The sequence below is a fragment of the Salvia miltiorrhiza genome, chromosome 3, assembly GCF_028751815.1.
Source record: "Salvia miltiorrhiza cultivar Shanhuang (shh) chromosome 3, IMPLAD_Smil_shh, whole genome shotgun sequence".
In the NCBI taxonomy this organism is placed as follows: domain Eukaryota; kingdom Viridiplantae; phylum Streptophyta; class Magnoliopsida; order Lamiales; family Lamiaceae; genus Salvia; species Salvia miltiorrhiza.
In genome coordinates, this window is record NC_080389.1 from 46161574 (window position 1) to 46175926 (window position 14353).

Sequence of the window (14353 nt, forward strand, 5' to 3'; positions counted from 1 at the left end):
AAGTAGTTCCAAAGATGAACATAAAAAAGAACTAATGCACATCAGTGAAGGGAATCTGCAATTCTAAAGTTCATATACATTTTGACATATTATCCCAACATGCTTTTTGAGAGATGGAACTCACCTTCGAGATCTTGCTATTCGATTTGGTCCTCCTTAGATTTTCCTATATGTGTGTTCACAAAAAAAATAGAAGTTCGTATTAAATCTAACGAAACAAAAAATGGGGGAATGAAATTAAGCAAAGCACATATTTCCCCTTCAAGTAACGATGAACCATTATACAGGGCACTCATATTATGCAGAAGCTTGTAGTTTATTTATGTTTCTGTAGGTATCATTCAAATCCATAATATCAGATTACATTTTGACAGAATATTCCTCAACATATAAGAATTTCCCCTAAAAAATCACAAGCACAAAATATATTAGTTATGAGCCCTAAAATCTGCAAAATCCTTAAACTAAAAGCGTGAGTAGGGATGGCAGCGGGGCGGGGCGGGGCCGGGTATTGCTTTCCCATCCCCGTACCCGCCTAAGAAATTCATCCCCGGCCCCGCCTCAATACCCGTTTAAATCGGAGCGGGGTCGGGGCGGATATTATCCAATGGGGGAAGAATACCCATCGGGTACCCGCAAAATTTAAATTTAAATTAAAGTTAAAATTTGTAAAAATTTTAACTTAATTTTTATTTCAAATTCATTTAAACTTTTATTAAAATTTGCTTTTTTTTCCTTATACAATAAAGAAAAAATATAGCAAAGTTAATGAAGTTAAGTCTTGTGTAGGAAATCTTATTTATAAAGCCAACTTTCCTCATCTATTCTTTACATTTTCAATGTGGGACAAAAGTGGTGAGAAATGTGGGAGAGTTGAAGAGAAATAATGTCCCACATTGAAAAATGGATGAAAAAGGGTGGATGAATTATGTTATATAAAGAATGAGAAAAATGTTATATATCATAAATTTGAATTTTAATATAATATTAATACTAATATATTTCATTAATAATAAAAAATAATTTAAAATATACTAAATATATATTATTCGGGGCGGGTTCGGGGTTGGGATCTATATACCCGCCCCCGCCCCGAACCCGATTCGGGTTTAACTTTTCATACACGTCCCCGCCCCGACCCCGAAAGTATTGGCCCCATCCCGCCCCATTAGGGTCGGGTACCCGCGGGTACCCGAACCCGCGGGTATAATTGCCATCCCTAAGCGTGAGCTTTGAAATCGTAATTCTACGGCATTATTTTCATTATAACATATGCGAATCCTAAAATGGCGATGGAAATAATGAACTTTCTGGGTGATTTTGTGTTTTCCAGTTGGGTGGAGACCCAAATCACGACCCCCAGAGCGATAAAGTACAGACGAAGGAACAAAGAGAAATAATCATCGTCTATTTCTCACCTGTTATGGAGTGTACAGATGATTCCCGATGAATCTGTTATTCCAGTTCTTGAGATCTTTGAAAACGAAGGTGATGCCGTTGAAATTCTTGCTTGCTCGAAGGTGACGCCGCTCGTGTTCTTCAACCACAGAGAGAGGGAAAAAATGCGATGAGGAACGAGAGAGGTAGAGAGGTGCTAGGGCTCAAAGTAATTCCTCGATAGATGTGCGAAGGGTAGCAAAAAAGTAATGCAGATTCTGGTTGGATTATTAGTCGGAGGGGGGATGTGGGTTTATTAGTATTGATTAATCCTTCATTTTAGCACCGGGCCCGAAATACCTGGGCCCTCCGTATAAATATTATAAAAAACCAAACACTATATTACTTTGGATTAATTTAACTAATACAGGCTATAACCCAAAACCAAACACGTCTTTATGGGACAGAGGTAAGGGGTTAATGCTTAAGGCTAAAAGTCTTGGGTTCGTGTCCTGTGGCGCAACCTTTTAATTTCTTTATTTAATATTATAAATTTATCCAAAAAAAAAAGTACGCTCTTATGGGACAAAGAAAGTATATATTTTTCTATATATATACAATTATTAATTATAATAGTAATTCATAATATAATCTAAAAAGTAGATAATTGACCAGAAAAATAGCTCCCGCTATATGCTTGGAGGCTACTTTTCCGATGCACTATCTATTTTTCTGATTGAGAAATAAAATTTTATTGCTAAAAGTTAACTATTCAAAAAAAAAAAAAACCCCATTAAAACCCAAAACTGCTATTTTCCCAAAATATTAGAAACCCTACATAAACCCTGAATCTTCTTCCTCATTTGCGAATGGCGCCTCAACAAAACCCTCGTTTCTTCTCCCTCAAGCCAATGTCATGTGAAAGTTAAATTCCCGAATCTCTTGAAATTTAGAGCCTAAAAGTCCCTGAATCATCGTCTTGGGCAATCCACTAGGCTAATCGACTGATTTCTTGGCGGGGATATGGCTAAAAATTGTGCATCAGGGGTGCTAGCAGCTGTAGCTTATGCGGCATTTGGTGTAGACCACGCCTATGCAGATGGCCCATTTAAATTTTCTCCATTCTCCAGCTCTCCGGCGGCTCCCGAGCCTCAGCAGCCGGCTAAGCCGCCAGTCCAGCCGGCTGAGCCACGGCCTCGAAATGAAAATCCTAGGACGACATCTTCTGGGTTCGACCCCGAGGCATTGGAGAGGGGCGCGAAGGCGTTGAAAGAGATTACTAGCTCTTCGCACGCTAAAAAGGTTTTAAGAGTTTGCGTCTCGATTTATTGAGTAGTTTTTTGTTAGTGTTAACATATTGAAGCATCATTTGTGTTGATGTGTTTTTTGTGTCAATTTTGGTGGAATTATAGGTTTTGTGTAGTTTCCTTGGGGGTATAGTAATCATAAGAAATATTGGATAATTTTGATGTGTTTCTTAGTGGGCATAATTGAAAATCATGTAATTGCTACTAATATTGCAGCCACATGTATGCGGGGAAGGTCTGAGGCTTCTTTTATGGCTAATTTTAGTTGGTTTCTGGATCTCTTGAGTTTGATATGGAGCCAATTTTATTGGTATAGGTATTTGAAGTGATGAAAAAGCAAGAAGAAACGAGGCAGCAGGAGTTAACTGCTAAAGCAGCGGAATTCAAGGCGTTACAAGCTCAAGCTGAAACTGTAAGCTTCGTTAGGTCTCGGATCATTTGTGCCGGTTGCATTTTTGTTGAGCTGAACTCTGTGATATAGGAAAAAAACATTTGCTCAAACACTTATGCTGTAATCTAGTCCCTGGTGCTATAACCAAGGACGGTGTCATTGTTACTGTATTCATAGTTATGAATAGATAGGACAGAACAATTGTCCTGATGGGTTTGGGTGTGATTTTAGGCAGGATAGTTTGGTTTCCAGCTTATACAAAATGAGCCGAAGTTTTTCACTTGTGAGCCAAGCATGAATGCAGTAGCCGCTTTCTATCATGTAGCTGGTTAACATGTAATCTATCATGTCTCAGGGATGTTGTAGGACTGTTTCGTTACCAATTATCATACGTCATCTTATAATTGAAGCAGTTACAAAAAGGCCTATAGATTTATAGTTAACTTTTCCTTGCTTATGATGAAAAGTTCTGACCCTACTAAGTACTAATAGACTAGACTATTTGACGTAAAAATGTGCGACCAAGTTTTGATTGTTTAGATACTCAATAGTAGCTACCATTTATTGCATATAAAAGAGCATAATCCTCACTCTCATATCCAAAAATGACAAAGAGATTTTCTATTTTGGCAGGAGAAACAAAGAGTGGTGTATGATGAACAAAAAAAGCTAGCTCAGACACAGGCACAAATAAAATCACAGATGGCTCGCTATGAAGATGAACTGGCAAGGAAAAGAATGCAGGTACGTCATTTTTTTGGGTGCATATGAAGTGCAAAAGTATTTCATTAATTATAGGAAATAAAATCTTAAGCGTTTTAGGCAGAGAATGAACATCAAAGAGCAAGAAATCAAGAGCTTGTGAAAATGCAAGAGGAATCAGCTATGAGGCAGGAGGCTGCCAGACGAGCAACTGAGGAACAAATTCAAGCACAGCGTCGCCAAACTGAAAGAGAAAAGGCAGAGATTGAACGTGAAACTATCAGGGTGCGGGCTATGGCAGAGGCGGAGGGAAGGGCCCATGAAGCCAAACTTGCTGAGGAAGTTAATAAAAGGATGCTGGTTGAGCGTGCAAATGCAGAGCGAGAGAAATGGGTTTCTGCGATAAATACAACTTTCGAACACATTGGAGGTTTTTTCTTCTTCCATTATTTTTCTTCTGAAATAGTATCTGTAATATTGCTGTTAGCGTGATACACAAAGTTGATGCCATATCATATAGGATGCATTGGGATCGTATATTCTGCTTCTGGCTCTAAGTCAGCTTGTTAATATATTTAGGCTGACCTAATCATTTCATTATGCTTGTTTCTCATCTTAACCTTAGTTTACTGTTAATGTAATATAGGGGGTCTGCATGCAATTTTGACCGATCAAAATAAGCTTGTTGTAGCTGTTGGAGGTGTAACAGCTCTTGCTGCAGGAGTTTACACGACGAGGTATTGTGATGGTTGACGGTGTGCAACACCTTTCTTTTTGCCTAATATTTCATAATTGCTGCAAAAAAAATGAGTGACAAGATACTACCGTCTTTTTTGTTGGTTGAATTTGTCGTGTAGTGCCATTTTTAATGGTCAAGTTTAGACGCAGTTTTTCCATCCTAGAGGCGGAATGCTGGTTGCATTAGAAAGCTCCATAATTAAGTAGTACTTGATAGCAGGAAACAATGAGTACACATAGTGATTGTTATAAGTGTTGAACTTGGAATGGGAAGTCTAGGTTATAAGGCTAAGGAACATAAGATGCTGCCATATTTTCAGGAGTTGTGCTGTTAGTTACTAGTTTCTTTATTCACATTGGTAGCATTCAACTGATCAAGGTTCTTTCTCATCCATTATTTTAAGCAATCATTGCATTTGCTCTTCTAGGAGCTCGCATGATTAGTGTATTGTTTTGAGCAAATAATTTCCTTCTTCATGCAAAAAGATAACTACTCGTCCAATTTACTTCCTATAGGTACCAATTCATTCTTATCGTCTTGTATTGTTTATAACTAACGTTATGACATTTTTTCAGTTTAAAAACAATCTAGTTAGGACTCATTTACTACACATGATACTGATAGATACTTATAACTCTAGTATCTTGTTTGCTTAAAACTCACAGCCCTTGATTAAACAATGACCCAGTATCTATTGCCCACATATGGGATTTTGTTTCACTACTGTCTTTGTGTCATGCACAATACGAAAGATAATGAGATAACACTCTTCTTGCCCTCCTCATGATACAAAATGACATTTTAGAAATTGTAATTAAATGGAGAATTTTAATACATCTAACCAAATAATAAACTAAGTTGCATCCAAGCAAGTATATAATGGATACTTTATATAGTGAAAGCCGTTATAGCCAAACATGTCATGCCTTATCCGGTACTGCCTAATAAACAAGCCTCTAGTTTATAAGGGCAATCGAATGGATTAGCAAATTTCATTTATGACCTTACTAAATTGTCTTTTTTTAACCTTACTAAATTGTCTTTTTTGATCTTGTATTGGTGTACTAGTCATATCTGTAACATATCTTTATTGTTAGGTGGTGCTAGCTATTACTAGTATATTATATAAGCTTAATGGAATGCATAAATTTCAGAGAAGGTGCTAGGGTCATTTGGAGTTATGTGGACCGAATTTTGGGACAACCATCTCTAATAAGAGAATCTTCGCGAGGGAAATATCCATGGTCTGGCCTATTTTCTCGAGGCCTGCGGACCATCTCCAGTGGTGGTGCTAAGAGAAGTTCCCAAAATGGGAATGGTTTTGGCGATGTTATCTTAAATCCTTCTCTTCAGAAGCGAATTCAACACTTGGCAACTGCAACAGCTAACACTAAAGCTCATCAGGCACCATTTAGAAACATGCTCTTTTATGGGCCTCCAGGAACTGGGAAAACAATGGCTGCTAGGGAGCTTGCCCGTAAATCAGTAAGACGTCATAATCTCTTCCTCATGAAATGTGCAACTACTTTTTGTTAGTTGGACAAATTCTTTTTTCTGCCTAAATTAAGTAGCGAATAATTATTGCGTGAATACTTTTGTGGATATTTAGATGCAATGTGTATTTATTTCAATCAAATGTATTAGAAGGGAGATCTCAGCAATGCTTTGGTTTACCACTGGAGATGGTTCTCTTCAGAAATCACTCGAGCATCTAATTGACTATTTTTTCTGAAATAATCTGATTGTTTATTAGGGCCTTGACTATGCCTTGATGACTGGAGGAGATGTTGCGCCACTGGGTTCTCAGGCTGTTACGAAGATACATCAATTGTTTGATTGGGCAAAGAAATCCAACAGGGGATTGCTGCTCTTCATTGATGAAGCAGATGCGTTTTTGTGCGAGTAAGTCATGTTTTTCTCTCCTAAAAGAGGAATATCTGAAGTAATGTTGGCATCTTCTCTGATCTTGCTATCAATGCAACACATTTCTATTTTAACAGGCGGAACAAAACATATATGAGTGAAGCTCAAAGGAGTGCACTCAATGCACTGTTATTTCGCACTGGTGACCAGTCCAAGGATATAGTCCTCGCTCTTGCAACCAACCGACCCGGTGATCTTGACTCTGCTGTGGCAGATCGTATCGATGAAGTCCTCGAATTCCCCTTGCCAGGTGAGGAGGAACGTTTTAAACTGCTCAAACTCTATCTGCGCAAGTACATAGCAGAAGCGGGGGAGAGAAAACCGGGCTTGTTCTCACACTTTTTCAAGAAACAACAGAAGAAAATCGAGATCAAGGGCGTGACCGAGGATCTTATCAAGGAAGCGGCTGCAAAGACTGAGGGATTCTCTGGAAGAGAAATCGCTAAGCTCATGGCTAGCGTTCAAGCAGCTGTCTATGGCAGCGAGGACTGCGTGTTGGATGCCACTCTTTTCCGCGAAGTAGTAGACTATAAAGTTGCAGAGCATCAACAGAGGAAGAAACTTGCTGAAGGGCAAGATGCTGCTAAATGAAGCCATTGTATTGCTGAGCCTTAGTTGTAATTTTGCCTAAAGTGATTAATATGAGTGGCCAATTTGTTCTAACAAGCCCTTGTTTACGTGGCCCAGAATTTTTTCATTTCTGGGAAGCATTCGATTATTTTTCATTTTAGAGGCAGGTTCTGTGAATTAGCGAATAATAATGGCATTCTGTTCATGCTGACTAGAGTTTTGAATTAGATCACTGCAGATTTTGATATGGTTGTTGATAGTTACTCCCAATATTAAGACTAGCCCAGAAAGAAAAGGCTCTCACTGATATTAATACGTATGAGTAGAAGAAACACGCAGAATATCATAAACGAAGCGCAAAATTTGCAGATTGTATTGATTTTGAAAATTATAACTGAATCCCTCCCTATTTTCTTTGGATAGGGAGAGGTAAATTGGGTCTAATTTACAAGATAAAAGAAGGGCATTCATCACTGTCATTGACATAGCCCAGAAAATGAAAATTTACAAAGATTCTCAACTATTGAATAAATGTTTGTGGGCTACCTGATAACTCAAAGCTGTGATAAATTCATTCTTTCACGTGAGTTTCTTCGTCTTTGATCCAACTTGAAGATTGTTCAAGAATGGAACCCCCGAGTTTTTCATGGTCCTTAAAAGCTCTTCGGCCTGTAAATCGTTGCCAGCTGATCTGTAAAGATGAATTGCTGCACTGAGAAGAAATCTGTCTGGACCTACAGAAGTGCACTCTCTTTTAAAGAAGGAGATTCCATCTTCAACGTGCCCAAAATCAAGATATCCTCTAAGCATTGTTGATTTGGAGTCAAGGTCTGGATTTAACCCACTTGATAAGATTTTCCTGTATACCCTATCAGCTTCCACCATTAATCCTGCTCTGCCAAAAGCTGAGAGTACAAGGTTAAAATGGGCGCATTTCGGTGAGATTCCATCCTTCTGCATTGACATGATACTCTTTTCTGCTTCTGCATATTTTCTACTCTCAGCATACGCCCGAATAATGGCAAGGTAGGTAAGGGAGTCGGGTGAACAACCGGAACTCTGCATGCTTAGCAAAAGGTTTTCTGCTTCTCGGTAAAGTCCAGCAGCAGCACATGCATTGATCATGACGTTGTAGCTCACCTGCACCTCATGGCGCCCAAACAAGTATCAGAAACCAATGATAGGTCATAATATGCATACAAAGCAATCGAGCTACACGCATGATATAAACATGAACATACATTCCCAGGTTTTATTCCTTCCCCCTGCATTTTACGGAATAGGGCTATTGCTTCATGAACTTTGCCTGCAAAGCCAAGTAAAATAATAGTCAAGCATAGTAAATACATTTAACTTTTGAACTAATCTCCAGACTTTAGAATTAAGTTATTTGAACAGAGCTTATATGATTTATCAATACGTGTTTAGTTCTTAAGGCTGAAATTATTCTAGATATGTTTCCTGTATATACAATCCAAAGACAGGAATAGACCTATTTGTCAACAGATTCTATGAACCAATTTAGAAATTAAGTTTAATAAGCAGCCCCTAAGCACGGTATAATGTCTTCCCTCAAGCACTAGTAGAAAAGTTAAATTTCGATATGCAATTTAACAGGGTTGATCGCATCACTAGTCTGAGACAGGGGCACACCAGCTTTTCCATAGTGGCAAATCATATTAGTGCATATCTTCTCATCCAGTGCCCCACCCAAGTTCTGAGCCATGTTGAATATCTCCACTGCTTTGTCCAGGTTCCGGCCTCGTCCATACACACTGCAATATCATGAATGCCAATTCTATTGATGGATTAACAAACTCTATATTCATTACTAGTTCAAAGCACCAGCACAATTCCCCACATTATAAGTTTAACCTGATCATGGTATTATATGTCTGAATTGATGGAGAAATGTCGAAAGAAAGCATGCGTTCGTATATGCTGACAGCAAAATGAAGTCTTCCTGTGACATACATGTTAGTTATAGAAAACATGAGCTAAAAACGTTAAATATTTAGAAGGAATATAATAAGGAAATATTAACCAGCTTCTAGCATTGCTTGAATGCAAGTGTTGTATGCTACAGTATCAAGCTCCAAATTCTCACGAAAACTATGACGAATAACTTCCTCTGCCTGGTGGTATCTACCTGCAAGCAGCAAATATTTTAAGTGTAATCTTATGCAAATCTAAAACCATTCTTACAGTCGAACCAAGTCTTCATTGTTATATAGTTGTTGAACCCAGAAAGCAATAGGACACATCAGAAAACATAACAAGTTTTCCTAGGAATGATCTCACTATACTAGTACTTCTGCATTAACTGCAAAAGGTAGGGTAGCCAAAAGTCTGGCTGCAGTAATAGTCGTAACGTCGGCCTTTTGAAAGTCTTAAATTTTAGTGGCCATGTGTGCGAGTTTCAAATACTTATTTACGGTGTCCTAGATCAGAATTTTATGGACGGAAAGTTAACAGGAAGGAGATAATACAACATCGAGCAATCCCCGATAACCCAAAATCCCTAGAAATGATCCAAAAAGCATTAAAAGTGTAATAATCTCTTACCGCACTTTGTCAAAGCTTTCACTAGTATGCTTATAGATACAGGACCAAGATTGTGTCCTCTTGCAGTCTGTTCTTTACAAAACAAGTATGCATCCTCTTCTCTGCCACATGCAATATAGGCATCAATCATCAAACCAGATATGAGCTTCCCATCTGTAGCAGAATCTGCCATTGAAGCAAAGACTTTCTGAGCTTGGGAAAGCTTCTTTTGTTTCCCATACATGCTAATTATAGATGCCAACGAAGTATCCTCTATTCGGCAACCAAGTTTTGTCATTAGCTCATAAAGATACTCCGCAGTCTTGTCACCTGCAAGAGGTATTCAATGAGCTCTTCAGACAGAATGTAGAATCAATATCTGGTTAAATCATATTATTCAAGAAAATACTTACCATCTTTGACCAACTGGATTATCATTTTGTTGGCTACCGACTCACCAATTTTGGACTTGAGTAAAAACTCAAGTTTTTGTTTCATCTTTGGTTCGTTTTCTGTTACCAAACAAAGCGTCAACACCATTTCAATTGCTGTAGATCTAGATTGATCCAAGCTTGCATACCAATTTTCACATTCGGTTGCTGTGTTATATTGTCCATTCAAGGCCATAGAAAATGCCTGGAGGAATGGACTCTCAAATGTTTCAATTCGACCCAACTCCTCGATCAGTTCTTCCACTTTTTTTAGCATTCCATTCCTGCAGTAAACCTTTACGACTGTCATCAAAAGCCCCTCATCAAACTCAACTTTATCTTTTCTGATCTGGGCAACAAAAGATTTTGTCTTTTCAGACAACCCGAGTCTCAGATACAAATTGAGCATATCTTTACAGGACATGGCATCAGGAAGTCCGATCTTAGAAAGATCCTGATATGCACCTTCTGCAGATGATAGTTCTCCTTTTGCTACATAGCATTGCAGCAAGACAATGTATGCAAATCTAGAGTACGGGATGTTACTACTTTTCATTAGTTCCATCACCTCTAAAGCTTTCTCAAAATTCCCAAAACTGAGATGAACTTGTGCCATTGTCATATATGTCTTTTCGCCACTCAGTTTTCCTGATCTCCTGATTTCTAGAAAGGTATTTTGTGCATCATCATAAAGACCCAATTTACCATATATGCGAATCATTAAGCCAAAAATCACTTCGTCTGCAATAACACCAAGTCTCTCCATTTCAGTGAAAAGTGAACAAGCTTTGGAATAGTCAGCAGTTCTGTAGTATAATGCCAAGAGTGAAGCACATGTAAAATTGCTAGGTAATATCCCGCAGGATCTCATATCGTCATAGAGATGAAGGACTTCATCTTTCTCACCATGTCTGGATCTCAAACTGATAAGAAGGCTGTAAGTCGACTCTTCAGGCACAAAACCCATACTTTTCATCTTACCGAATGTCTTCAAAGCTTCCTCAGCCATGCCTTCTTTCACAAGTGAGCTAATGACAACTGTGTAAGTAAAATGATTTGGAGCTACCCTTTTATCAACCATCTTCCTCCAGAAATATACAACATCATTATGTCGTGATTTCTTCTGTAAAGAAGATAGCATGAAATTAAACACAGCAACTGAAGGTATCACACCTCTCTCCTCTACAGCAGAATAGAATGAGAGCATAGCGTTGTGGCGGCCCCATCTGGCATATGTGCATAACATGGTCCCACAAGCTACCTCATCTGGTTCACACCCTGCTTCAAGCATCTCCAAGAAAGTCTCCTCAGCAAGATTGATTTTCCCACCTTGGCCATACGACCTCAGAAGAATTGTGTAGACTATAACACTTGGCCGATAGCTCAACTGTTATGGCACAAATCTACATTACACCAAATTAATATCTAAAAATAATTTACTATAACTATGCAGACAATGAAGAAAATAAACAATCATGCCATTAAAACACCACCTTAGGAATATAATTATAGCACAACAAACTTAAATATAAGTAGAAAATTATGACAAACAGAAAGAACAAATTGAAACAAGAAGCATCAGCTCTAACTATGTTTTCACTCGTAGTTCTAGCTCCTTAACAAATGTAATCGCTTAAAAGAACCACATGCTCAATTCAACTCAATCATAATTAAATTTTCTTTGCATAGTTTCAATTTCACAAGCATATCGTTAAGAAAGATCATGCTTGCACCTAAAAACACTTCTTGTAAAGCCCAAACCAGCTCAATAGATAAGCAAAAACTGAAGCACTATCCAAACACTACATTTGAAATAATCAAATTAGCAGAGAGAGAGAGAGAGAACCTGTAATTTCATCCAACCAAAGAAGTCCCTAACTTGGCGCCAGCTTCTCTGCTCCTTCAAGACGACACACATCTCTCTAAAACTGAGCTTGGCAACGAAGGAGCACATCTCCTCCCTCATATCGTACTCCCCCTCGCGCATCACCGCGGTGCTCCGCACGCGCTTAATCGCGGCCACCACGTGGCGCCCGTAGAGGTGGCCGTTCCTGTCGTCCTCCATGTACTGCACCATCTGCTCCGGAGTGCGCTTGATCCACCTGGGCGTCTGCGCGCGCGAGCCCTGGTTCCTCCTCAGCACGCTCAGATACCGAGCCTTGGCCTTGATGATGCGGCGGGCGTTGTCGTCGGGGAGAGGGTTCTTCGGGTTTCTGGATCTGGGTTTGGGTTTGCCGATGTTTTTCGGGTTGCCGGAGCTCAGGCTCCATGGGTCGGGATGCAGGCAGCAGCGAACCCTGCGCGGCGGCAGCGGGAGCGGCTGTTTGCTTCTCGGAGGTGGAATTGATGGAGATGGGAGAAGAAATGAGGATTTGAGAGCCTCCATTTTCGATTCATGGAGGTTTTTGCAGCATAATTTATAAGCTGAGATTGATGTGAACTGATGATTTTGTGGTACTGAATTTGGCTCCAATTTTAACTGAATTTTGTAGATTTTTTAGGGCTTATGAAGCGAAGCCCATATTTAATTATTTATAATTCGAGTAATTCTACTAATAATTCAAAATATAGGATTAAATAATAAAATTATATTAAAAATTCAACTATAAAGTTGGATTAATAATTCAAATTAATAAATTCAACTTAGAATATTTTAATACACTTAAAAATCAAATAAATCCAATCTTATTTAATGCCTAATTTGGACCATAGGAAAATATGCTACTCCTTTTATATGTTAAAAACATGTGGCATATTCCCTCCAAACAAGAAAAAAAAAAAAAAAAAAACATGTGGCATAAGTTATAGGATTCTTAAAAATGTTACAGATAAAAGTGTATTGTAACTTGTAAGTAAAAAAAATATTTCATTTTATGAAAAATAGGGATAAAAGGTAAATAGATTGTAGTGAAGGTAGTGTTCAAAAATAAAAATATGGAATATATTTTGTGAGACGGTTAGACGGTTCAAAATGACAAAAAATGCATATTTTTAAAAGACGAATGGAGTATAATATAGTCAATTTATATACTCCATATATTTTTAAGAGCTTTTTTCTCCTATTTTTACCTCTCTTTTTTTTATCTCTCTTATCCTATCAATTTTTCACTATTTTTCTCTCTATTCCTATCAATTTTGTCTATTTTTTCTATTCTTTTTTAAGCATCATCAAATTTAATTCATGAAAAAAAAAAATCAATATGCATCTTAAATTTAAGTTCGTGACAAGATCTTTAATATGATATAAAAATCATCAAAAATGAATTTAAACTAAATAAGTTATGAAATTTTAAAATTTAAAATATTTTATTTTCTCTCTCCATTTTTTTTTGTACTCCTTCATCCCATTAATATTTATCATTTTCCTTTTTCGTCTATCTATTAATAATGACTCATTCCAAAAAAAATAAATTATTTTCTCTCACAAAAAATTATGGGCTCTGTCACTTTCTATCACTTTTATCCTTTAATCATTATTTCTCTTAATAATCGTGACGAATATAAACATGCTTTGTCGAATGGAGGGAATAACTTTTTATTTATATTTGTATTTGAAAATATTTATTTATTAAAATATATTTTATATTTATTTATATTTCAATTTTATTTGATATTTATATTTATTTATTTGAACGTATCGTTTATTTTTTATATTTATCATGCGTTGTACATATGAATGTACTAATTTTTAATTAATAAAATTAACCGAAATTATTTAGACTTAATGTAAGGCCAAGGTTAAATCATTAAAAGATCACTGGGATATTCACATAAAATAATAAAGGTATTGTTGGGCTAAATCAATTAATTAAAGAAGTCCAAGGAATAAAACAAGAAAAAGAAATAAATATATATTTTTCAACCTTACTACAATTTCAATCTTTTTTGTCCTGACCAATTTAAGAACAATTTCTTTTACTTTTTTTGAGATCCAAAGGACAATTTCTTTACTAATGTGCATCTAACACTTTCATTAAAATATTACTACCCTCATTCATGTGGTGCACGTCAAACACTGATATTAAATGATATGTTTAAATAAAAAAATTAAATATTAAAAATAATCAAAATATAAAATAAATTTTAATAATAAAATAAAATAATTCACATTAATTAGTCAACAAAATCCTGAATTTAAAAATATAAATTTTTAACTTTTATACAAAATGTAGGATTAATTGTCTGTAAATTCAAAAGATTTCAAATTTTTCGCGACTTTCTCATGACCATTCAATTTGACGTAGGAATCCATAAACGGGATTTTTTTTAATGTTCCCAAAATTAGAAAATTTGACGACATTACATAGCAAACACCAATTATATGTCAATTACATATTTCCATGTCAATCAGCTATGACATGCCATTATT

At 36.9% G+C, this 14353-nt stretch overlaps 2 protein-coding genes across 2 annotated transcripts; one reads left to right on the forward strand and one right to left on the reverse strand.

The window, feature by feature from the left end:
• The first annotated feature begins 2191 nt into the window (after positions 1-2191).
• On the forward strand, positions 2192-7256 carry LOC131016080 (uncharacterized). The gene is made up of 8 exons (XM_057944653.1): positions 2192-2679; positions 3001-3096; positions 3709-3819; positions 3898-4207; positions 4424-4514; positions 5671-6001; positions 6270-6418; positions 6517-7256. Exons 1-8 carry the CDS (start codon positions 2401-2403, stop codon positions 7028-7030), a joined length of 1881 nt encoding a protein of 626 aa, XP_057800636.1. The 5' UTR covers positions 2192-2400; the 3' UTR covers positions 7031-7256.
• Positions 7257-7355: 99 nt separating this feature from the next.
• LOC131016068 (pentatricopeptide repeat-containing protein At5g27270) lies at positions 7356-12488 on the reverse strand. Its single transcript, XM_057944640.1, has 8 exons — positions 11831-12488; positions 9967-11371; positions 9575-9883; positions 9054-9158; positions 8885-8972; positions 8663-8784; positions 8251-8315; positions 7356-8149 (listed from the first exon to the last, which is right to left on the reverse strand). The coding sequence occupies exons 1-8, from the start codon at positions 12368-12370 to the stop codon at positions 7589-7591; spliced, it is 3195 nt and encodes a 1064-aa protein (XP_057800623.1). The 5' UTR covers positions 12371-12488; the 3' UTR covers positions 7356-7588.
• Between the last annotated feature and the right edge of the window lie 1865 nt (positions 12489-14353).